The 25640-nt window shown below is 45.1% G+C and overlaps 1 protein-coding gene across 3 annotated transcripts; it reads left to right on the top strand.

Moving 5' to 3' along the window:
* The first annotated feature begins 391 nt into the window (after positions 1-391).
* On the top strand, positions 392-22310 carry Hddc2 (HD domain containing 2). 3 transcript variants are annotated; one of them, XM_006981254.4, is made up of 6 exons: positions 392-546; positions 1611-1732; positions 3253-3355; positions 8210-8278; positions 19289-19427; positions 21972-22310. In XM_006981254.4, the coding sequence occupies exons 1-6, from the start codon at positions 478-480 to the stop codon at positions 22067-22069; spliced, it is 600 nt and encodes a 199-aa protein (XP_006981316.2). In that variant the 5' UTR covers positions 392-477; the 3' UTR covers positions 22070-22310. The 3 variants fall into 3 exon arrangements, with proteins under 3 accessions (XP_006981316.2, XP_076408651.1, XP_076408652.1); XM_076552536.1 differs by lacking the exon at positions 392-546 and adding an exon at positions 559-910; XM_076552537.1 differs by lacking the exons at positions 392-546; positions 21972-22310 and adding exons at positions 559-910; positions 20060-20190.
* The last annotated feature ends 3330 nt before the right edge of the window (positions 22311-25640 follow it).

Genomic DNA, 25640 nt, shown 5'->3' with positions numbered 1-25640 from the left:
TCCTCCTCAGGCCCTTCTGCCTTTAGCATCGAACTGCTTTTTTTTTTTTTTTTTTTAAAGATTTATTTATTTATTATGTATACAGTATCCAGAAGAGGGCACCAGATCTCATTACAAGAGGTTGTGAGCCACCATGTGGTTGCTGGGAATTGAACTCAGGACCTCTAGGAAGAGCAGTCGATGCTCTTAACCACTGAGCCATCTCTCCAGCCGCTCCAACTGCCTTTGATGCAAAAGCGGAAAGCGGTTCCTTGAGCACACACCTGCAAAGTCAAAGCCCAGGTTGGGTTGGTTGGTCTATCCCAAGAAGGTGGTCCACCCAGGGAGGAAGTGGGGAGGGCGGGGAGGATCCTAAGGGAGGGGAGGAGCCGGAGGACGGTGGGGAGGAGCCTAAGGGAGGGGAGGAGCCGGAGGAGGGCGGGGAGGAGCCTAAGGGAGGGGAGTTGCTGCGGGCCACCCGGTCAGGTGCACTCCGGCATGGCTTCGGCCTCTTCCGGCGGCGGGGCTGGGTTGTTGCGTTTCCTGCGGCTGGTCGGGCAGCTCAAGGTGAGCGAGCGGAAGCGGCCTGGCCGGGATGCGGCGGTTCGGGCTCTGGCTCTCCCCGCGCCGCCTCCCCTCGCTCGGCGGTGCGCGGTGCGCGGCCTGGATGTGCCGGGAAGGAGCTGCTGGGACCGAAGCCGACGGGCCAGGCTGGACCCGGGACTGTGCACACTCCGAGCCCGGCGCCGTCAGCTCTGGCCCCGGCGCCTACACCTCAGGCCCTGGGCGATGCAGCCGAGCTACGGCGGAAGGCAGAGAGTCGGGGGACCCTGCACATGTGCAGTGGAGACCTTCCCCTATGGCAGTGACTTCCGGAAATGCCCGTTTCTGTACCACAGTTTCAGCGTGCCCGGGTCCTCGCCTGGCGGAGGTTGTGCAGAGTCCCCAACGTTCCCTGATCACCGGTTCCCCGACCCTGTGACTATTGTTCGTGAAATTCTTTAGAAGCACAGAACTCCCAGGGAAAGTGCAGACTCACATGATCATCAATCACATCATGATCTGAATTAAAGGCTTGAGTGGGGCAGAAATTACTCCAATCCTTCTGTGTCAGAATTGGGTAGTCTCACATGTTTATGTACAAAACATGCTACTCTTTTCTTCTGTGAAATGGTTTTTTTTTTTTTTTGGATAGCAAAAGCCCACTACTCTTGTAGTTAGGAAAAACAGGGCTTTGGCTTTGTATTTTTCCTAACTACAAAGTACTTTTTTTGAGAAGAGGTTGGTAGCTCAGGCTGGCAGCCTGAAACTCCGCCTATTGAATGCTGGGATTCCAGGCTTAACACCAGTTTTTCTTTTATGTCTAAAAACTTTGTATTTGTCCCATAGTTATACTTCAGTAGCACAGAGTGATGACTGTTGGACTTTAGTATACTTGTGAACTGCATTTTGCTCACTCACTAGTTTGGATCACTATGGTTAGTTTAAATAAAGCATTAAAAAAAAAAGTAGGTTTGAAACCATGCCTTGGTAACTTTGGGCATTCCCTGGCACTTTCTTGAAGAGTACCTGTTGGTTGTGCGGTGGTTTCCAGTGGTGGTATTTGTTTAATTCCTTATCTTCTTTATTAGAGAGTCCCACGGACAGGCTGGGTATACAGAAATGTGGAAAAGCCAGAAAGTGTGTCAGATCACATGTACCGGATGGCGGTTATGGCTATGGTGACCAGAGACGACCATCTGAACAAGGATCGGTAAGTTAATTTGAACACTGATGCCTGTGAAAGTCTCAGGGCTCTGTGTGAGGACTACTTCTGTTGATAGAGTGTGCGTTGGTCTCAGTGGAAACAAGTGAGAAGTTAGGGCCCTGAAGGTGAGCATGTATAAAATTATATCTTTGCATTAGTATTTATTTTGTTTTTGAACTAACTAGCTGCTTTTATGAATAGTGGTAGCCATTTGTGAGGCCATGCTGCTGAGGTTGTATGGCAGTAGATTTATAGATGCTTTAAAGAGGCACCTCATTTAGTTAATCAGAAGCCTTTAAAATCAGAACCACAGGGCAAGAGTTTACGTAGAAGACAGCAAATGAATTGGCCTGGGCCTGATGTGGTCTCAATAAAAACCACAAAATAAGTTAGGGTAGGGAATTAGCCAGCTATTCATTCTAGTCGTAAGGGGAATCCTCTGCTCTCGGTTGGTCTTCCTGGATTAGATGGGGGTTGAGTTCTAAAGAGGCCTTGCACGCAGAGAAGCTGGAATCAAAGCCCCAGTGGTAGGGAAGCAAAGTACCCTGGGAAAACAGAAGAAAGTCAGGTTGACCACAGCCAAGTGTTCCCTGGGGAGCCCCTATTGCTCTGCGGGTGGTGTGGAACATGGGGGAGTATTGGCAAAAAAGAAATAAGAAGCACAAAACAAAAGTCAGTTTGAGATGACTCAGTCTGACATTTGTACTGGACTAGAAAGAAACTGGAGGCAGAGAAGCCTAGGAGGCTTCAAAGACTTCGTGGATTAGTAGGACTGAAAAACAGCCCGCCCTTCCCTGTCGTTCTGATGGTTATTATTGTGGACTAATAGTCATAGCCATGTGTTAAATAACCAGTGTGGAGCAAGAGCATGATTTATCAAATATAATTCTTGTATCTCCTGTATGAAGTACTCCTCCACCCCCTTTTAGTGATGCTGGACATCAAACTCAGGGCCTTGTGAATGGTAGGCCAGTACTCTAGGAGCTGTATCTCCCCTGTTACTCATTTTACATGATAAAATGAAGGGCGGTGATAGGAAGCATTTAAATTAAGTAAGTAAGCATTTAAATTAAGTAAGTAATTTGGTAAACTTCCTGTAGCTAGTAAGGTCGGTAGCCAAATTCAGGGCCCTATCTGTTCAGCTGCACCCATTATCTTATATATAGATCATTTTGGCACTAGGACATTGGAGGAAATGATTGATTCTAAGTTTTGTGTAAGTAAAATATCTCCTGGCTTTGCCGTTTGACATTAGGAACTTCTTAAAGTGGGAATTATGAAATCAACCATTAAAAAAATTGAGTTTGCTCTATACTCAGGCATTGTGTTAAATATTCCTGAGCAGTTTTGATTCAGAACTAATGTAGGCTGGTAGAGCATAATTACTTTAGAAAATATTGTATTAAAATATTCTCTGAGTGGGGAAGAAAGAAAAAAACACATGCTTAAGTTTAAAATTAGTATAGAAAAGAAACTTGTAGTGACTGTAATTTTGTGTAATTATTCACCATTTCTCACCTGGTCAGATGTATACGCCTAGCCCTGGTTCACGATATGGCAGAATGCATCGTTGGGGACATAGCACCAGCAGATAACATCCCCAAAGAAGAAAAACATAGACGAGAAGAGGTTGGTGCTGACCACTGGCTCTGCAAAGGACCGCGAGGAAAAGCTGTCGCTGAAGTGAAGAGAATTCACCAGCTATAAAGAAAGATGGGGAAGGTCGGAGAGGATGTGCTTAGAGTTTTAGGGCCAAGGTGTTAGGATGGAGCGCATCCGATGATAGACAACTAGCTGGGTCTGTATAGAGTTTAGTACTTAGTGGCTCACGTTTGGTGGGAAGAGCGAGGGAAGGTCTTCAAGAGAGTCTTGAAGTAACAGTCTTCTCTCAGCAAGGGTTTCTTGGCCAGCAAAGTTGTTTTAGCTTATTCTCAGCAACGTTTTTTATAAGAATAGGGCTACATCCCTGCTCCAGCCTTGTTTGACCCTGGAACAAATAGTCATATTGGCATCAGTTCTTATTTGTGTGCATGGAGAGATGGCATGGATTTCATAAGAATAGTACAAATAGCAGGGACTAAGTCAGTTTGTGGAAATTATCTACCCCCCACCACACACACTCTTAAACTATTTGGAGAGAAATTCTCTAAATCACAAATATATTTAGTATTATAATTACTATTTAGTACATTTTAAGTTTGTCCTTTAGAGGCTAGAAATTTAAAAGGTAAAAGAAAACATTTGCATTCATAGACATAAATAGCATTGATAAGCTATTAAATCAAGGTCAATGGATGCTCTAAACTCAGAGCGCAGGGCTACAAAGAGACATTTTTGAGGCAGAAACAGAAAAACACAGGAAGAAGGCTACCCTTATCCCTTCCTCCTTCCTCCCCGCTCCTCGCTCTTTCATCCTTTAAAGCTGAAGAGGTGATATTCAGTGTAATCATTATTGCAAATGACTGTTCGTGTAGGCCTTTGAGATTGGTCCTAAGTTATTTATTGAGGAAGCCTTTACTGAGATGGTTTAATAGAGAAGGTGGGTTTAAGTGGCTATTTTCCGAGCTGATGGAGACTGGATCTAAGTAGCCAGTAGAAGCTTTTGCCCACGTAGAAGCAAGAAGATCCCATACGGAAGTGAAGGTAATTTAGGTTCCAAGCCACCCTAAAATACAGGCATCTTGGGAATAGAATAAGGCTGTGTCCTCCATCCCTCTTCTTCCCAAAGGACAGGTCCAAAATATAGCCTGCGCATCATGACAGAAGGAAATATTTCTCAATATAGGTCCAGACTGTTGTGAAAAGAATTCTTGACAGAATCCATACAGAAAGAAAGCAATCTGCTTAAATTCTCAGTTGTAGAAAGGAATTATCACTTGAACCAGAGGATAATGGGTAATGAAGTGTCACCCGGGTTAAGAGGATGGAGAAAAAAACTCCTTCCTCGTTCATGAAGCCCGTTAGAGGATGTTGGTTTCACTTCTGCATAAATATGGACATTAGAGTGAAAAACCATGCTGAAGATGACTGAGGCCTTAGACTGAGGAGCAGGCATGGGGAGATATGACAGAGAAGAGAGATGCTGTCCCTCTGGAAGTGTGCAAGGATTTTCTCCACAGAAGAGCATGCCAGAAACTTCTAGAAAAGAACCACAGACACTGTAAAGGAACTGCAACCAATGCGGGAGGAGGAAGCCTATGACTCCTCAGACAGGATGGGTCTTGATTAGTGTGGCCTGAGGGAGGGTCACTAGGTGCTGCTGTCTTCATGTGTGCCCACCCCTGCTGATTCACAGAGGAATAAATGTCAGAGGCAGAAAGACCAGGGAAACATCTCAAGGAACATTAAGTTCTTGGCCGAGAAACCCGGGGCCTGGAGAGAGCTGGTGCGCCATTACATCTTCCTGCTGCTGATCTGGGTTTGGGCACAGGAAGGTTGGGATGCCTTATACAGATGGTGTTTATGAACAAGATTTGGCTCTCTGAGACATGCATTAAGATAGTTAAATGAAGGCTCCTTGGCCTCAGGGGAAACGTGCATAATGTGAACCAGAAGCATCATTTGCACAGAAATTTCTTGACTGGCTGGCCAGGATTTAAGCTGACGGAGGAGGGGATGGGGCCAGGGAAGGGACTACTTGGTGAACTGGAAGGATATTTGATATTAAGATGAAAGGCAGAAGGAGGGCATAGAAAACAGAACTTGGGAAGGGGGCCAAAAGCAACGCTTGAGGTCTAACCTTCTTCATCCACCATGATATCAATAACCTTTTATTATAACTCAAACTGGCCAGTGTTGCATAACAGAGATCATGAGGATTAAGGAGCTGGACTTAGAGGCTGGGTGTAGCAGTTGGCCAGCTATATTCTTTTGCAAAGAGAGAAGCTTATTCAAATGGAGTGCAGAGTCATGTTATGTCCATATCTGTGAGGGGCAAAGTCTCTAAAGAACTAGGTGAAATGGGCCTTTTCAAAATGTGTTTGGAAGGTAGAGAAATTGAAAAAGTCAAAGCGAGCATTTCTAGAGGACTCATGCTGAGTTTATGAGGACTGTGTGTGTGCATGCTCGGACCATACAACCCTCTTAGGAAGGTAGCATCCTGCAAATGAGGAAATTTCAAGACCAAAGGGCTAAGTGACTTGGTTAGGGATCTTCAGCTAGTTAAGGCTAAGCTAAGGTTTAAGACCAATCTGGATCTAGAATCTGAGTGAGCCACCACACCGCTCAGCCATGTCAGGGTGTGAAGGTCATGCTTTGCCGGTGCTGGCCATGAAACCGATACGTGAGCTTTGTGAGTCTGGTGAGAGCTGCCCTCAGTTCAGTGGAAGGAAATTCTTGGCTTAGTTTGCCAGCAAAGGAAGAAGCCTGGGGTATCGCCACTCAAAATGTGTGGCTGAATGCCAGAGTGAAAGTACAGAGATGAGGTCCTGGATCATACCTAGGATCTTCAGTGAAGTCGCTATCATTCTTAAAGGGAGGCATGATGCTGTGGTATAAGCCATCAAACAAGGCATATTAACCAAGAGGTCGCAAAAATGTAATTCTCAGCTGGTGGTGTTATTGTGGAGGTCTTGTTTAGGCAACCAAATCTCACAGGCCTTCCCCTCTCTCTACATGAAGAGCCACAGGCAATTAATAGCTGCTGAGGACAGAGGATCAGTCTTCTCCAGAGATGAGACCCCTGATAGGTGGCCCAATCCAAACAGTCAGCTCTAACACACACACACACACACACACACACACACACACACACACACTAGATGGACTCAACAGGCTGTATTTATATATACTTGTGTGTACACCCATAATAATTTGAGAGGGAGTTGGGGAACACAGGAGGGGTTGTGAGGGGGGAAGCAGAGAATTAGAAGTGATCCAGTACTTAACGTATGTAATCCTCAAAAATTGGTTTAAAAAAAAAAGTATAATTCTCATTGTATAACAAGTTATATTGATACGTTTAGATCCAGAAAATTCTCAATTTTAAGAGGAAAGCAACGTATTTGTTGTGTTTTGTTTTTCAAAGGACACAGTAATTGTGAAGGAGCTTCTTAATAAGTCAGTATTAAGATCTCCAAAAAGCTAATTCAGTCTTGGCGTGCACCCATACAAATAAAGTATCTTGCAGGAGAGAGGCGAGGGCTGCGTTTTGTTCTGCCGTGTTCGGTGCTGGGCCCGTCAGCTAAGAAGAGGCAGTAAAATGACTCATGTTTGAAGCAAAGTGTTTAAGCATGTCCTCCAAGAGAACTGGACTTCCATATACCTGTACACAAGTGTCTTCTGAGGAAAAGAAAAACAAGCAAGACACAATGTATTTCTGGAATAGTATAGTCAAAAGCAATCTCTGTATGGAGACAGTTAATTTATAAATAGGCGTTTTCTCAAGGATATTGCTGAGATTTACAATAAAGAAACAAGAAGAATGCATATGTAAAATGCATTTTATGCCACTCAAAGTAGTGCGACGCGACAGCTGTGTGACTGAGCAGGCCACCCCAGATGGCGGTGCCACTTGTAAGAGCATAGTAAATACTGCTTGCTGTAGATGCACATGTATGCTATAAGCCATATTTCCTTCCAGTGTTTTATAAATATGCACACAAATACCCAGTTTCCTCTTCGTTGCTTTTCTCTAACTCATTGTCTTATTTTATATAAGACCTTGCTATTGATGCTGAAGTTGATGCTTACAGCTTATTCTTTTCAAAGAGCTGAGACTCTGATTACTACCAGGTTGAGTGAGAGGTAAACAGGATGAGCTAATGAAGGAATATAAGGCCACTGGGAAACCAGTTGCCCTTAAAAAATGTGCTATTTGGAAGAATATTAGAATGATTGAAGCCAAGGAGGAGACTGGACGGAGGGTACCACAAGAGACTTAGAAGTATTTATAGAGTAAAGAACACCTTTTATTCTCCCTTTTATCCTCTTAGTCTCTTCTCTTCTCTGGAGTTTGGATAACTCTCAGGCTTCTTGTGGTGACAATGGTGTCTTTTAGACACTGCTGGACACATCATGAAAAGGCCCCAGAGTGGCCAGGCATGAGTTGCAAGGACAGCCCCTCAAACAGTGGCTGGGGACAGTCACTTTGAACTCACTGGTCATTGTCCTGCTGTTTGACACTAGGTGTGACCATCAGAGGATAGGACAGCGCTTTCGGAAGGGCAGCCTTGAAGTCATAAAGTCCTTTGGTGCAGGGAGGACAGCAGTGCATCCTGGGAATCTATGAACCTCAAAAGCAGTGGAACTTCTGTTATGTCAGTGACAATGATTGACTCTTTGTATGATGCTTTTAAGTTTTTGCAATAATGGAAATAATAGAAAAATGAATATAATACTTTAAGAAACCCCGGAACCTGTAAAGGCCAGCTTATTCTACTGGGAGTTGTTCTAAAGAATCTGAGTCTCTTGTTTGCCTTTTGTAGACTAGATATTGACTTCAGTGGAGGTGAATGTAATGGAATTAATGGCTTCGTATTTCAGGAGGCTATGAAGCAGATAACCCAGCTGCTGCCAGAGGACCTCAAGAAGGAGCTCTATGAACTCTGGGAAGTGAGTATACATATGGGGCTGGCTTTTTATTTATTGTGATGGAATTTATGTGGCTTATCTGTGCTGTAGTTGGCATAGGTCATGTTAATAGTCTAATTTACTGTTGTTTTGTCTCCCAGCTGCTACAGAAATTTCTCTGTGCTGGTAGACAGTTTTCTTTCTCATTGTTTTTATTTCTCTTGCCACCGCAGGGCCAGGTATGGCTCTTAGAACACAGGGCCTGTATTTCTGCCTGCTTTGTCCATAGCCATGTACCCATACCTGATTCTTTTATGTGTTTGCATTCATGCTCATGTGTTGTTCACTTGTGTGTAGGCACATGTGTGTATGTGTGAGTGTGGAGGCCAGAGGTCAACCTCAGCAGTCATTCCTTAGGTGTCCTGTTTTTGAGGCAGGATCTCTCACTGACCACAGATCCTCCAGGGATTCACATGCCTCCCTACCGTCGTTACCCTGGGATTACAAACACGTGCTACCTGGTTAGTTTTGTCAGTTGGGTTCTGGAGTTGAATGAAGGTCCTCTTGCTTGCAAGATAAGCTCTTTACTGACTGAGCCATCCACCCAGCCCCCATTTCTAATTCTTAAAACATGTGACTGGCACCCTTCAAACAAGGTGGATAACAGCTAAAGTCATCCTCGGGACTCCACATGGCTTTGGGGTAGTTCAGAACTGAGATTTAATACCAACATACCGAGTTGTAGTTCTGTGACCTTGGGTGCTGTCCTTTTACTAATCTGTTGCCCATCTGTAAAAGAACAGTGAAGCCAGGTGGTGGTGGTGGTGGTGGCGGAGACCGCCTTTGATCCCAGCACTCAGGAGCCAGAGGCTACACAGTGAGTTTCAGGACAGCCGGAGCTGTTAGACAGAGAAACTCTGTCTCAGAAAACAAACAAATAAGAACAGAGTGAAATCAAGGTGAAAGGCAGAGCATGGACCCATCCAAGGCAAGGGCTCTCTCCTTGGGATCGCTTCTCACTGTGGGCGACAAGGCTGAGAGGAAAGGGCAGGAAGAGTGGGAAGTTAACAGGAAATGTTTTCTGTCCTTCTTTCTTTTTTCTAGTGTTTCTTCCATCCAGAGCACAATGCCTCTCCTTGATGGAGCCCCTCGACCTGCTCCCTTTCCTGCTCTTGGACAATCCCATCTTCATCCTTCCCACCTGCCCTGTGCCAGTTCTCCATCCCCGTCCAATCCCCCTCATTTCCCATCCCATCCCCCTCATTTCCCATCACAACCCCCTCATTTCCCATCCCATCCCCCTCATTTCCCATCACAACCCCCTCATTTCCCATCCCATCCCCCTCATTTCCCATCACATCCCCCACATTTCCCATCACATCCCCCTCATTTCCCATCACATCCCCCTCATTTCCCATCACAACCCCCTCATTTCCTATCCCATCCCCCTCATTTCCCATCACATCCCCCACATTTCCCATCCCATCCCCCTCATTTCCCATCACATCCCCCACATTTCCCATCACATCCCCCTCATTTCCCATCTAGCCCCCCTCATTTCCCATCCCATCCCCCTCACTTCCCATCACATCCCCCTCATTTCCCATCACATCCCCCTCATTATTTCCCATCACATCCCCCTCATTTCCCATCCCATCCCTCTCCTATGCCTCTGCCCTCAGAATCACATTGCACTTATCCGGGCCCCTACCCTGCTCTGCCTCTCCTATGAAGTCCCTTCCTACCACCGCCTGTAGATTTTTCAGATTGTCACTAGAACACGGGACATGCCTGGGACCGAAACCTTGAACTTTGCCTAGACACTGTGTTCTGCAGCATCAGGTCTGCCAGTGCCCTGTTGTTGCAGTGAGTTAGCCCAAATATGGAGCGTCTTTCACTCCTTTCAAGGCAGTGGGGTGTAGCGCCGAGGGCAGAGACTTGAACCTACACACCCACAGGCAAGTTACTTCCCTCTGGTTAGTCAGATTTTCTTCCAGGGAATGAGAATCCTGCAGGGAGGGCCACCTGCTCATCCACGGTGAAGAAGCCCAACCTACTTAGAAAACTAGGTTTTAAAAACCTTTGTCTGCTCTCCGCGTATTTGTAATTTAGAGTCAGTCCTTCATCCCTCATAGTGTGAAAGTGAATTTCTCTAATGGAGAAATCTTCATACGTTTGACTGGTGAGTGCTGCCTTAGGCTCCCTCCCAGGGGCATTCTGTAGTATTAGTGTTCTAAAAGAAGGAAAGGCTGGAATCTGCTGAGAGACCGTGGGCCTTGAGTAATTACCTTGTGAGGAGAATTCAGTCTGCGATGGCATGCATGGCACCTAGTGTAGCTGATGTTTTCCAGTGTCCCAACTGGCCCATGGTCAGGACAAATCTCTCTCACCCGCCAGTCCTGCAGCTGCTTGGACCCAAGTGAACACACACAGGCTTATATTAATTAAAACTGCTCGGCCATTAGCTCAGGCCTACCACTGACTAGCTCTTACATGTAAACTAACCCGTAATTCTTATTTATGTTCAGCCACGTGACTTGGTACCTCTTCTCAGTTCTGCCTTCACATCTTGCTTCCTCTGTGCCTGGCTGGCGACTCCTGACTCAGCCTTCCTGTTCCCAGAATCCTCCTCTCTGTTTATCCCACCTATACTATACTTCCTGCCTGGCTACTGGCCAATCAGCATTTTACTTATTAACCAATCAGAGCAACACATTCACAACATACAGAGCGATATCCACAGCCATCTAGCCTGGAGCTGCTGCAGAAGGTATCTGTAAACCAGGGTTTCTTTGGGGAATAGTGGTCCGTGTCTCAAAGCATCTACTTCCAAGTAGCATTTGGAGCATGCTCTGTGAGGTGGGGATAACAGTAGAGCAAGGCTGCACATCACACATTGCAGAGAAAAGAAGAGACATGAATTTATGGATTGAATTCCATCATCTCTTGAGGACAAAACACTCCCAGAATTTGGGAAGCTTTATAAGAATCTGCCTGCCTTTGCCTCTTACTTGTTCTAAACCCAGTGGCAGCATCTATAGAACTGTTTTAGTTACCAGCAACTGACTGAAAATTTTACTGAGAAAACTACAGTTTTAAAGTAGTATCTGAATTTTTGATTTGAGGAGATATGAAACACTTGATAACTCCCAAATAGGTAATGGTTTTTCCATCTTGGACATGTCATTGACTTGATGAAGCTGATCAAAGAGTACTGGTATCCCAGCACTCAGGGAGGCTCCCTCGTGGCCTCCACCTGTCATTTAGTGCTTGTGACCCTTGGCATTCCCTGCCCATTCTGGTCCCCATCCACCAGCTGCTGGGTGTCCTCTCCATGTTTGCCTCTGTGTCCCCCCCATCCTAGGTTGGGGCTACATCATAACTCAATCACTTCTGCAGAGATCCTGTTTCCATATAAATCATCGTCATAGGTCACATTTAAGATCCCAGGCAGACAGGAATTTTTCAACACAATAGGAGACATAGTAATTGATGCGTAGCCAATGATGGCATATGGATTCCAGTATCCTACTGCTAGTGTCCACACCCTTGTTTCCTTATTTATTACCTGTGTGACTTTGGGCAATTTAATTTCTCCATGCCTCCATTTCTTCATCTGTGAAATGGCAGTATATAGATGTGGGACATAAAGTAATGAATGTAAAACACTTAGAACATTAGTGAGTTCCAGCCCCTGTCTCTAATCCATACACCCTATTTTGTCTGCCTTCAGTCCTGATGTAGGTTTAGGAAATTGGTACCGATAGAACTTAGGGTAATGCTAGGTGCATAGAAAAGACCAGTGGTGGATATTGAAATATGGTTACCACAGCTGTTCAGCATTAATCAATATCTGCCAGCCTAGAGGTTTAAGGGGGTTAGACTTTCTGGATGATAATTTGTCTTTCACCGTCAAAGTGAAATTATTTCTCAGTAAACCAGGAGGAAGTGTGTTCATTTTGTTTGTGTCTGGAATCACCACAGGAAGCTGTGACTGTGGTGATACTCTGCTGTGCGAACATCACTGAGGCACATCCACCCACCACCTGCATTATGTTTTAGAGACCAGCCTTTGACTCACAAGGCGCATGTGGAGCCAGTGCTCCATGTTAAATGCCCTACTGCCCATCTAGGCCTTCTCTTCTGCCTGAAGTTTTCTCTCAGTGATATCAGATGTCAATCCATTGTCGATGCAGTTGGGTTGACAAATTCCCTTTTTATAATGTCCTCTCCTCCGTCCTCAGAGTTGAGTAGAGCAGTGGGAGGCTCCTGGGACTCAGAAGCAAAAGCCACCAGAAGGTCAGAGAAAGGACGGTATGAAAAGCAGACTTCATAGATAGCCGATCCTCCCTCGCAGCTAACATTTCCGACTTTCCTACCCTATTTTCAAGACCTAGGATTGCCTTCTAGTCCTGCTGCTTAGGAAACCCTGGCCTGAGTCATTTGGTGTCTTTTCCAGACACACCTGCAGGTGGCAGAGTGGTGTGGGGATCCCCTCCCACCTTAGTGCCACGTTCCTGACCAGGCTCAGGCACTTCCCGTCGGCTCTGGTGTCCGTTGCTCCCCTCAAGCACCTGCCTTGTTACCTCTCTCTTCACTTTGTAGCAGATCGTCATTTCCGTCCTGGTTTGTTTTAAATTAGGAGAGTAGAGGCTGCATAGGTGGGCATTTTTTTTAACCCTTGTATGCACTTGTACATACATATTTGTGTGACTTTTTTGAAGCACATCTCCCCCTTTGCCACGTTTTTCTGCTTCCCCTCGTGACTAAACAGGTAAAGACTTGTCCGTACTCCCCAACTCTGTTCTTCGAGGCTCACTGCAGTGTGACTGATGGTCCCACCTGTCACTACTTTTGCTGAAATCTCCCATGGCTTCTTTGTGACTTACTCCAGCGAGTCCTCTTTGGCCTATGTGCTGCCATCTGGCACTTGGTGGCATGAGAAGAATTCTCTACTGCATCTCATCCCTCAGATCCCTGGTTCGTTCTTCGTTCGTTCGTTCTTCGTTCGTTCGTTCGTTCGTTCGTTCCTTCCTTCCTTCCTTCCTTCCTTCCTTCCTTCCTTCCTTCCTTCCTTCCTTCCTTCCTTCCTCTCTCTCTCTCTCTCTCTCTCTCTCTCTCTCTCTCCTTCCTTCATTATTTATTTATTTATCTCTGTGTGTGTGTGTGTTAGTAGTGGTGTATGTACGCCTGTTCGTGCATGTGCAGAGGCCAGAGGAGAATGCTGTGTGTCATGCTCTGTCACTCTCCACCTTATTCCCTTGAGACAGGGTCTCTCACTGACCTGGCAGCCAGTAGGCCCCAGACTATCCCGTCTCCATTCTGCGTCAGCACTGGGACTACAGACGTGGTGCATTCAGCCAGAGCCATGACATGCTTTTTATGTGAGTTCTTCTGGGGTTCAAGTTCAGATCCTACTGTGTGAGCAGCAAACACCTCTTATCCCCTGAGCCATCTCCCCAGCCTCTCATTCCTGGTTTTCTCTGTACCTTTCTGGCTGTTTCTTTGGAGTTTTGGCAAATGTTCCTCTTCCTTAGCCCATCTTTAGACCTTGTGTCCCCCCCTGGCACCAGGTTCATGGACTCTTTCCTCTCTGAAGCCCTGTTGGACTCACTCATCACCTGCTGCTTCTCCCTGTAACCTCTCAAAGAGTCTTTCTCTTATGCACCATACTTGAAAACAAGAGCCTAAAACACAGGCCCACCTGCACGTGCACAGGACTCCCAGCTTCTAAGGTCTATTACCATGCTCATTTGTTTTCCCTTTGTACTTTTAACAAAATCTTTGTGTGTGTGTGTGAAAAATGAATCATTCAAAGCCTTGCAAAACCAATGGATAGCATAATTAGTTGCTAGAAGGGTGATAGCCCTGTAACTTTCACCCAGATCCATACTTGGAATTTGGTTCTTCACTCTAGATAACTGTGTGTGTGCCTGATCCAAAGGTATCTTCTCCGCACACCACCCCTGCCCCCTGTGGTAACCACTACCCTGATTTTCATGGAAATCATTTGGATGCCTTCTTCATCTTATCATTCATCTTTGGATCTTGTACTTTAATCTTGTGTATAATTTTTCAACTTAATTTCTCCTTCAGGTCTCTTTGAATCTATAGTCTCTCCCTTCATCCATTTCTTTTTCTTTCAAGTTATCTGTTGAGGATTCTAAACTATTTGGCCAGGAATGGAGTCAGAAAAGCCTGGGTTTGCCAGCTGCATACTCGTTGTTGAGGTCTTCTGTTATTGGATACAGGTTGGCAGCTAATCACACTCGGACTGAATCTTTTTGACAAAACTGTCGGTGAGTGTTGTGATCATTCAAGAGGTACATAGAGTCGTGGGAGGAGAATTCTGAGTGCTTGTGAGAAAACTCCAAGAAAATAGGATGAGTTGTGTGATCTCGGTTTCTTTCAAAACACAGAATTATTCTTGGAATGTGTTTTCTGGCCCATTCAGGTGGAGCCAAAGGAGTGAGTTTACTTCAGATTTTCGTTACAACTGGCTATTGTTATTTGTTCATAGGCCTCTATGGAAAAACACGTTTTTGCCACGTGTGACCTGTCCTTAGGATTGGACACTTTGCTCGGATGACTCAGTATAAATTGTCCGAGAGAAAAGTTGGCTGTTGTGTGAGACTTTAGTCCACCTCATTTATCGGCTCTGTTCTCCCAGGTTCTACTGCCTCTAGAGCAGTGGCAATATATAATAATTGCTTTCTCCTTATGCTTGTATCCTCTAAACCTTGGATGTTGCAGGAAGGTAGTATTCTAATGTTTTTTACTTTGTAGCTTATGTATTTTTTGTGCTTGCCTTTCAACTCTTTGCTTGCAGTTCCTACAAGAAAGGTGAGAAGATCTGATTGAATGTGATGGCTTCCTTGACAGAAGGAATGGCCTTGCATCAACCTCGTGCCTAGCACATGCCACCCAGACTGTCAACTCCTGAACAGTTTGCTTGTTTGAGTCTAGTCTGTAGTTGAGTCTTCGGAAGGGCTCCTAGAGCAGTCTTCCCTAACTTCTTGCATTTGACTCAGCTTCTCTGTAGGTTTTTATCCATAAAATTCAGTTTCCCTGGATATAAAGTCCCTAGCTCACATTTTCTTTTCTTGAATGTCTTTAAGTGTATTTTTCTCATTTTCTGCTAACATAAAACATTTCTGTCAAAGTCTAATCCTCATTTTCTTCTCGTTCTATGCCAGAGTCTAATTCTTATATAGGAGTCCAAGGAATTTCTTTTCTGTCTGGTAATTTTTATCAGAATATATCTTTGTATTGATTATCCTGAGTTAATTTCCTTGAGTATTTAGTCTGCTTTCAGCATACTCTAGGGGGAAAAAAGTAATTTCAAAGAAGTTTTATTGATGTCCAATTTTTCTTTCTTTTCTCTTCTTCTAATCCTATATGATTCTATCCTTTTTTTGCCAACTGCCAATCTTCGTCAACGTCTCCGAAACCCTTTGCATCTTAATTTTGAAACCGTTCATTTTTAAACTCTATTTTTGTTTTTAATTTCCGTTAGACACACTTACCATGCTCGGGTGCTCTGCAATTGCACATTGCTTAGATTTCTTTCTGAAATAACCCTTTTCTCTAGGTTGTTCTTTAATGTCACATTGTGTGTGTGTGTGTGTGTGTGTGTGTGTGTGTGTGTGTCTGTCTGTCTGTCTGTCCATCCGTCCGTCCATCTTTTAGTTCTTTGGGGGCAGTTTGTGGTACGGTTGATCTATTTTTAAATCTGAGAGTGTCTCTCTGATGTGAATGTGGGGTGTGTTACTTTACTTCCTATTCTGTCGTCTAAGTTTGTTTGGGATCTGATCACTGTGCTTTTCTGTTGCTCAGCTTCATTTGAAATCATATTTCCTGAACTTTTGGAAGGAAGCATAGTTCAGATCTCCCTCCTCAAGGTAATTGTTGGTGGTGGTGGTGGTGGTGTATGGGTTGTGTGTGTTTTCATGTAATATGTAGAAATATGGAGACTTGTTTTAGGGACTTCCCAACTATGTTCCCCTTTCCCATTTTTATCTAGGTCCTTTCTTTTTTCATCTTGATGGTTTTTACCGTCAAGTTTTGATTTCTCTTGCTAGCATGGATCCCTGTCCTGGTAGGGTGACCTAAAGGTGAGACAGGGGAGTATCTTAGGGTTGGACTGTCCTGTGTAAGCCCGTGGTGCTCATCTACTGTTAGGGTGCACAGAATCTTGCCCAGTGTCTGTCTGCAAACTTAAGGCTTATGATGGACACCTGTTGCCTGGTTTGATCCTCTTTTGTACTGCGATGCTTTCTCCAGACAGATGCTGGCTTTAATTCATGACTCGTGGGTGCAGGTGGGCTGTCTCACTTGTGTGTAGTTTTATTTTATTCATGGCACTTCGTCATTAACAGTTCTCAAATCCTTCCACATTTTCCTCTCCTGGCTGCCATGATTGTAGGCCAGACTGTGATGTTTTTGCTGCTTCTGGTTTAACTGCTGTCCATGCTGCATGTTAGAGTGATCTTTCCGAACATCAGATCTGGGTATACCTCTTCCTTTTGGAACCCCTCCTTGATGTCTGTGATGCACAGGAAGCTGAGACTGCATACAGGAAGCCCAGACCCTGCAGGCACAGACCCCTGCTTCATTCTTAGCCTCTTCTCTTTCCTCCTCCGTCGCGGGGTTCTCAGGTGTGATGTTAGCAACCGCTCCTAGTAATTCTTTAAATGTCAGAATACCTCTCATCCTGAGAGCTTGGTCTGGAGTGTTCTTTGCCCAACTCTGCCTTAAAAGAAAATATTAAATTTATTTATTGTCCATGTGCATGTGTGCACACGCATGTGTAACACAGCACATATGTGAAGGTCAGAGAGCAACTTATGGTTGTCGGTTTATTCTTTCCACCATTTGTGTTCCAGTGATCCAATTCAGGTCATCAGGCTTAGTGGCAAGCACCTTTACCTGCTGACTGCTGGGGTATCTCACCAAGCCCCTGCCTTTTTACTGAAAGATAAAGTCAGAGAATGCCTTTACAATGAATTATTTAAGGGAAAAATCCAACAAATTGCTTGCCTTTTAAAAATATTCTGTAAATGCATTAGGATTCTCTGTGCAATCTGTTGCATTGGTTTGCTTCCTGTTTTATGTGATAAACACCATGAGCAAGAGCAAGTTAGGGAAGACAGCGTTTATTTGGCTTAACATGTTCTAGTAATAGTTCATCACTGAGGGAAGTCAGGATAATAATGGCTGCTAGAGCAGAGGCAGGAACCACAGAGGAACACTGCTTACTGACTGGATTGCTCTGCTTCCTTGTGCAGCCCAGGACCATCCATCTGCCCAGGGGTGGCACCACCCTCAGTGGGACTGAGCCCTCTCACATCCATCATTAATAAAGAAAATGCCCCAACAGACATGCCCACAGGCCATTCTCATGGAGACCTTCTTTCCAGGTGGCCCTAGTTTTGTGTCAAGCTGATAAAAACTGGCCAGCACAATAATGTACTATATTTTCTAACACTCTTAAAGTTTTTTTTTTTCCCTCACTTTGAGCAGAAAAGAAATCCTACTTTGGTTGGCTTGGAGTCTTCAGTTTCCTTTGGCTAAACCATGAACTTGAATTTATTTAATATAACTATATAACTATGAATATGAATGAACGCTTAAGTAAAATGTAATTTTTTAAAAGTGCCTCTGAGATAAAGCAATATAGATTAGGCTTCATGTTTAAATGATCCCCCAGGTGTAAAATTCAGCTCCTACCAAATTCAAATGGCTGCCTTTATGAGAATCAGGCTTTGAATACAGCCGAAGAAAGCTTTCAGTGATTTGTATCATGTCTTCACTGCCGAGAAAGCATGGCAGGCTTATTATCTGAACACAGCTGGGTGGAATTACAAATGAGAATTCTTCGGGAAACCAGTTGGGAATACTTGGGTCTTAATAGAAGAGTGTTCTGTGCAGCATTACTTGGAAGTTGCTGCAGGTGATACATTCTGCTCTGAGAAGGAAGCTCCCTGGAACTCCCTGTGTCACTCAGGAGGGGAGGGACAGCGAGAAGAGAAAAGGTAAAAATGCTCCTCCCCTCCCGCCACATTCACGTCTCCTGCCACCAACACACACATACAGCAGTGTGTAAAATTCCTAGATGCTTTCTAATGTCCCTAGTAGTTATAACCCAGAGGGACTTAACTAATTACTCGAGGTGGATCACAAGGACAAAGATTTCCAGGTAAACTTGTAATGAAAAGTAATTAGCAAAGCTGTTCATTAGCTTAGAGGAAGAGGTAGTCTGAGGTGAAATGAGGAGAGATTGCAAACTTTGAGAAGTCTAAGGTTTAAAAAAAGTCTCTAGGTTAACTAGATCTAATCTACTCAACTCAGGTGGACCAAAGAGTCTGGTCTTAGGGCTGGGGAGATAGTACAGATTGTAATGTGCTTATGAGGACTTGAGTTTGATCCCCAGAGCATATGTTAGAGAAAAGGGAGAGAGGGAGGGAGGGAGGGAGGGAGGGAGGGAGGGAAGGGACGAAGAGTGGGTGGGAGAGGAATGGAGGGCAGGCAGGCAGACTAAAAGCAAGTATAGAGGAATATGCATGCAATCTCAAGTCCACAGAGGCAGATCCCTGGGACTCACTGGCCTTCTAGCCTACACAGCAAACCACAGGCTGATGAGAGATCCTGTCTCTGTCTCAAACAAAAGGGATGGCAATTGCAAACATGTTTATCTGCACACACATGGATACACATACACATACATTTTTTTAAAAAAGAATGTTGATCTTTAAACCAAGACAGGAAGAGAAGAATTTGGAAGTGTTTATGACGTGTTCATCTTAGAGACTTCCAGTGCGTTGGGTGGCATTTGTGGAGTGTTTTATCTTGCATGGAGTCATGGAGTCCTAGTGCTAAACTGTGCCCTGAAGTCAAGAGTCTCTTCTTATCTGTACACAGTGGAGAAATGCAGTTGGTGCTGAGTATTCATTCCCTACGCTGTGATTCTGACTCCAGGTACCCAAATAGGAAATTCCCTAGAATCCCCAGCCAGGCAGCCTAACCATGCCCTTTACATGTCCCTTTCCTTAGGAGTATGAGACCCAATCCAGTGCAGAAGCCAGATTCGTGAAGCAGCTGGACCAGTGTGAGATGATCCTTCAGGCATCAGAATATGAAGACATGGAGAACAAACCCGGGAGGCTTCAAGACTTCTATGATTCCACAGCAGGTATTCACGCTCGTAAGCATTGTTGGTTGGTTGGTTGGTTGGTTGGTTTAGTTAGGTGTAATCTTAGTGTGAGGACTGATGGTCTTTTACTGAGCCCCATGGTGGTTCTCTCTTCTGATCTTTTTTTTTTTTTTTTTGGTTTTTAGAGACAGGGTTTCTCTGTGTAGCTTTGCGCCTTTCCTGGAACTCACTTGGTAGACCAGGCTGGCCTCGAACTCACGGAGATCCGCCTGCCTCTGCCTCCCGAGTGCTGGGATTAAAGGCGTGCGCCACCACCGCCCGGCTCTTCTGATCTTTTAAGTAGAACATCTGAAAAGAAAATGGTAATGGCGGGATGGCTAGTTGAGATGCCACTCAGGGACACTGCCACTTCAAGCACCGTGTTCACATTCTGCTTCTGCCGCCTGTCAGATATCTTAATATCTGATGTCTTGATAGCTCTCGATATCTCCGAGCCTGTGCCTCATCTGAAAAATAGGAACCAAAACTCCTTTCTGAAGTCAGTCCTAAATTGGTTGTCAGCGGGAGAGAAGGCATGTAAAAGGGCTCGGATCTGTTAGGGCTTTTGAGTTGTAAGACTGGGGTAGAAATAGTGAGTGACTTAAAATAGGTCTTCCGCCTCCTCCCACCAGGTGGATGTCTCCCTCATGTTAGCACCTCACAGCACAGCCCTGGACTCATGATGCGTGGGTTTGAATCTCCCGTATGCCACATATAACTGTAAATCTCTAATAAACCCCTTAGGCCCTCTGAATCTTTGTTTCCTTTTCTGTATAATGGAGATCCTTGAGCCTGCTGTTGTACGTGCTCCTAACCCCTACCTCTCAGGAGGTGGGTGCGGAGGGCTTGACTTGGAGGATAGGCTCAGCCTAATAGTTAGACTCTATTTTTAGAAACAAGAGCCGGGGAGGTAGTTCAGTAGTAGAGCACTTGCCTGGCATCTCGTCTACCTTGGGGACATGAATAAGACCTACATGACGGGCTTGTGTGAGGATGCAGGAGGACATCGTGTGGCCTGCCTGGCGCAGCACCTGCACTGTTCACTGTCTTTATTTTGATCGTTTACAAGGCAAGCATCCATACCAACTATGTGAGAACAAGGAGCCACGACCACTGTTAGAGATGGATGTTCAGTGGCTGCTTCAGCTATGACTCCCCATCCCTTTCCTGGGAGCCCTGTACGATCAGCCCAGTCTCTGTTTCCCCCGAGAGTGCTGCAAAGGCTGGCCTTGCTCTGACCTGCCGTAACCTTTGGGGGCCTCACCAAACCCATGGAAGTCCTGGCTCACAGACTAATACCCCAAGTCCTATTTGCACGAGAACGAAGCAGTTGCCGGTCTCTTTTTTTCTCTTTTTCCACCTCTGTTTCCTCTGCTCTAGACGGGGCTCTCAGTGTACACTGGCCTGTTACTGTGACCTCCCTTGTAGATACGGGCATCATCGGCTCCTCTTTTGGAGGGTGGGGCAGGAAGGAGTGGAGTGGGGATCAAACTTGGGGCCTCGTGCATGCCAGGTAACTGTTCTACCCCAGAGCTGTGCCCCTAGGCTGATAACTTCCTTTTAAAAAACGCATGGCTTTCCTCTTTCTAAAACAAAATCCTGACACTTTTGACTGACCGAAAATGCCCTAGGACCTACTGCTACCTGTGTTTCGGGCGTCCTTTCCTAGTCTTCCCTGTGAGAATTCACGGTTCCCTTTTTGCTCAGTCTACATTTGGTCTTGGTTTGGTACAGCCTTGCAGTCTCCTTCTGGCTCTCGCCTTCTGTTAGCTTCAGTGACTGTAACAAAACACTGGAAGGTGGTGGGAGGTGAAACTTGAGAAATGGCTTTGGAGCCAAGGTTCTGAGGGACTCGTGGGTCACGTGTAGTCAGTACTGGTTAGCTGGCCAACTCCGCTAGGTATCTGTAATGATTTATAATAGATGAGGGTGTGGTTACTGTCCTGAGGGGTGGGGGGCGAAGAGTAGGGACAATGGCAGACATCAGCTACTGGAGATGTTAACCAGAGGGACATTTATATTCTTTGTGCCCTGGTCTTCCTGCAGACCATTTTCTTTTTCAAGACAGTTTCTCTGTGTAGTTGTGACTGTCCTGGAACTCTGGTCTGTAGACCATGTTGACCTCGAACTCAGAGATCCTCTGCCTCCTTAGTGCTGGGATTAAAGGCGTGCACCAGCCCCACCCAGCAGGCCATTTTCTATGTAGGTACTGGGTCCCCTTAATTCATTTCAGTTTTGGAAGAAAGAGATGGATCTGCCCTCTGGGCTCTCACTCCCGCGCTTCCCCTGTGTCCCTGGGAGAGGCACTCAGGGGCCGCCTGGCACTCTTCCTTCCAGCTCTGCCTAACCGATGATTCTTTGCCTGATTCTCATCCTTGCACCCTGGCTGAAGTGGTCTCCTTTACCCTTTCCGGAGACCCAGAATCTCTTGCTCTCAGGTATAGCCTAGTTCGTAGAAGAGAGCCCCTGATAGCCATGGGGTCAAATGGAAGAAATGGTGTCTTTTCTCATCCATATAGAAGTGTCTTTCCCCCCCCCCCCCAGGAAAATTCAGTCACCCTGAGATCGTCCAGCTTGTTTCTGAACTGGAGGCGGAGAGGAATGCCAATATACTCACAGCGGCTGCAGAGCCGGGCTCCTGAGTGCAGCTCCCTGCTCTGCCCCACCGCTTCCTCGTCTGCTTCATGGGAACGTGTTTGTCTACTGTCGGTCTGAGGATCTCCCAAGATGGGAGTCTATTTTCTATTGCCTGGACTTGAACAAGAATTGTGATAGAATCCAGGCGAAGCTACCAAACCGGAAGTGGTCAGGACGATGCCATGGATGAAGACTCGGGAGGAGGATGCCTATTCTGTGAATGAAATAAATGTTAAACACTCCAAACTTTGGCTTCTGTTTTGGATGTCTTCAGTTACCTTATTCGGGCTTGCTTGTTGGACCGTGTTCTTGACGAGCAGATTCATTGGCAGGTAGAACATTTAATTATAATCACTTTTGAGAACAGATTATTCTTTGGGTGCAGCAGTGAGTTACTCCTGTATCCTCACCCAGGCGAGATGCTCTTCCCACACGGTCCCTTTCTTGAGGCCAGGTTTCACTCTGGCTGGTCCAAGCCCTCCTAGATCCTCCTCCTTCCCAAGTAACTAGCATTATAGGCATGTCACATTTGCCCTCTTTCCCAGTGCTTTATCATCTGAGGATGTAAATTAGGGCATAATATTTCCAATGCCCAGTGTGTGTCCTCCTCTTTTTTCTTTATGATGTAATATCTTGGTTATAATAACAAGTTATGAATGGGTGACAGAATGTTGCTGGAGTCAATGCTTCAAAAGTAGGTATCTGCCTGCCAAGTTCATATTTTCCTTTACTTCTCTTTGGTGGGAATAGTAATCCCTTCCACATGCCTTTAGTTGTGTACGCCATCAAAAAGTGTAGAAAAGATGGCTGTCCATGCAAACCTACTTGATAATTCAGCATGAGCAATGAGGCCTGTCCCTTTAATGGAAATGTCACCTTCCAGTGGAAGGAGGCCTTTGAGACTGGTGTGGAATATTCTCAGCAGTGTTTCTCTGGAAACTCTTTGCAGTAGCCATGGATACCCAGTCTGCAGGAAGCAAGATACATGATCTCTGCAAAAGCAACACATGCGAATGTATATCCACTGGGTCGATAGGTAAAGAATGTGAAAATGTTATTTTTGAAGGTTTGCTGAGTAGGAAAATAATTCTACCTATTCATATTTTGGAGCCTCTCCTGTTGGTTTGGAAATTTACACAAAATAACCCCAGAGACAGTTCAAAAATGTGTGGGCAGAAGCTTTTCTGGGCTTTGATTTTCAATGTTCCGCCTGCTGCATGAAGGCATTTCTCACGAAGTTAGGACAGTTTGGAGGTCTTGGAAGCCTCCGCTGGCTCAGGCCTTCCACTGTTTACTTCCTCATTATCTCAGTTTATCATTTTCCTACCAAGCGACAGTTCACAGCGAGACTTTCCCTAAACTTTATTTCTGAAAAAGAAAGAAACGTCATGGGACTGTGACTGAAATCTTAATAAAAAACAAACAGAAACCCAATAATGGAAGGTAACTGTTGACTATCAGCAACGTCTACAAACATTGGAACATTTTTGCTTTTCTCTGGGGGATTCTTGCTGCTTGCCCAGATTGGTCTTCTGAATAACAAGTCCTGCCGTTATCATGCAGAGTAAATCATTATTCTTGGGTTGAATTCAACAAAAAATAATTTTTGGTCACTGTTTTTCCCCGTGGCTTGGCATTTCTCCAGCTGTGACATAATTCTCTGGGCTCTTGCGTTTGGAAAATGTCAGTTTTTCTCTAAGCCTGTGGGTGATGTGTGCCCTGGGTGAGTGACTGCTCAAGTACATTGTAAAGAGATGACCTTTGGACTCGGTATTTTTATGTTTATAACCTTACAGTTTAAATGTGGGGAGCAATGGTCTTTATGGGAGACTTGCTGCCGGTAGTGTGTATGATGTATGTGTCCAGGTTCAAGTGCTGGGAGCCTTGGTTGGATACAGTATGGGTGTCCAGGTTCATGTGCCAGGAGCCTGGGTAAGATAGGATGTGTATGTATCTAGGTTCATGTGCTCAGATCCTGGGCTAGATACGGTGTATGTGTGTCTTGAGGTTCAGGATCTTGTGTGTCCAGGCTCAGTTTCCTGAAACCTGGGTTGGGTAAGGTGTGTGTCCAGGTTCCAGTGCTGGAAGCTGGTTCTCAGTGTGGGACTTTTAGATGTGGGACTTAATGCAAGGTAAGTACGTAATGGGGGCATTGCTCTTGAGTAGTAGTAATGCTGGTCTTGCAGAGTGAGTTGGTTTTCAAGAAGTTACTATAAAAAAGCCTGGCCCCTGATTCTCTCATTTCTTGGGTCCCCATGTGATAGCTTCTGCTGTCAGACATGCGACCATCTCCAGAGCCAAAGAGATGTTCTTGAACCTTTAAAATTAGGAGATAAAATACACCCAGTTTCCTTATAAAGAATTCAGCCTCGAGTATTTGTTTCATCAACAATAGAAACCATGGTGAAACATTTGTAGCTAGTTTTGGTTTGCCTTGGTATAAACTAAACCTACCATATGAATTAAAAGTACTAATGAAGGGTAGCAAAAAAGCTCAATGGGTAAAGGAGCCTCCTGCCAAGGCTGAAGACGTGCGTTCAATCCCTAATTTCTACGTGGTGAAAAGAGAACCCGCTCCAGTAAGTGCCTCTGACCTCTATATGACCACACAGTGTAGCATGTGTGCCAACTCACCCCCCCAGCCCCCCCACAGAATTTGTAGTGACTAAAATACACTTTTTTTTTTTAGGTATTTTTCCTTGTACATCATGTTGACTTGAAATCATTTTGATTTGTTAGCAAAAGCTTCTGTCACTGTGTACAAATCTTCTTTAGTACTTGTGAAAGGCCATAATGCGTAGGAATGAGCACAGCTGGACATTCTTGCAACAGCAGGCTTCCAGATCAGGATGAGCTTGCACATGCCACGCCAGGTAGAAACAGGCCAGTCCTAATTGAGAAGGCTCATGGTGAAGTAGGGCGCCCTTGAGGCTGGGCCCCCTCTCACCTCTAAGACAGCCCACCTACAAATGTCTGGTGTGATTATTCCGAGTGCTGTGACTTGCTCACAGGCACAGTAGTGTGAAAGGATGCTCACACCATGCCCTGGAAAGTGTCACTCCCGGGTCAGAAAGAAGCAGCAGCCTTAGGTGAGTAGAGGTGTTACAAATAATGAGCACAGAGAAGGGTTTTGCATCTGGGTCTCAAGTAGCTCAAGTTGGCCTCAAAACTCACCATGTAGGGCAAGGATGACCTTGCACTCCCCGTCCTTAGACCTTCACTTTCTGAGTTCTGGAGTGGATATAGTTTATTAACGAAATTGGTAAACTTAGAACTTTAATGAGTGCATTAAGTGCTGTGATCAGTGTGCTAGAAACTTTGAGATATTAGTAGATTAGTTTTCTTGGACATTTTTCAATGCAACTTGAATTCTTCGTTTTCAGATTGTAAGACTGAGACAACTTGTTCATCCACAATAGAAGTTGGTGGCTGAAGATAATTACTTATGGTACTAGGCAATGCTTTCTCTGATACAGTTCAGAAGTTGATTTAAAATTACCCCTATAGAATCATTGCTATCAACTTTAAGTCCTCAGTAGCCCCGACAAAGTAAAGAAATCAAAGATCCAGTCATCA

The sequence above is a fragment of the Peromyscus maniculatus genome, chromosome 16, assembly GCF_049852395.1.
Source record: "Peromyscus maniculatus bairdii isolate BWxNUB_F1_BW_parent chromosome 16, HU_Pman_BW_mat_3.1, whole genome shotgun sequence".
NCBI classification, from domain to species: domain Eukaryota; kingdom Metazoa; phylum Chordata; class Mammalia; order Rodentia; family Cricetidae; genus Peromyscus; species Peromyscus maniculatus.
Note: the sequence above shows the minus strand (reverse complement) of the source record. Positions and strands in the feature narration are given on the sequence as shown.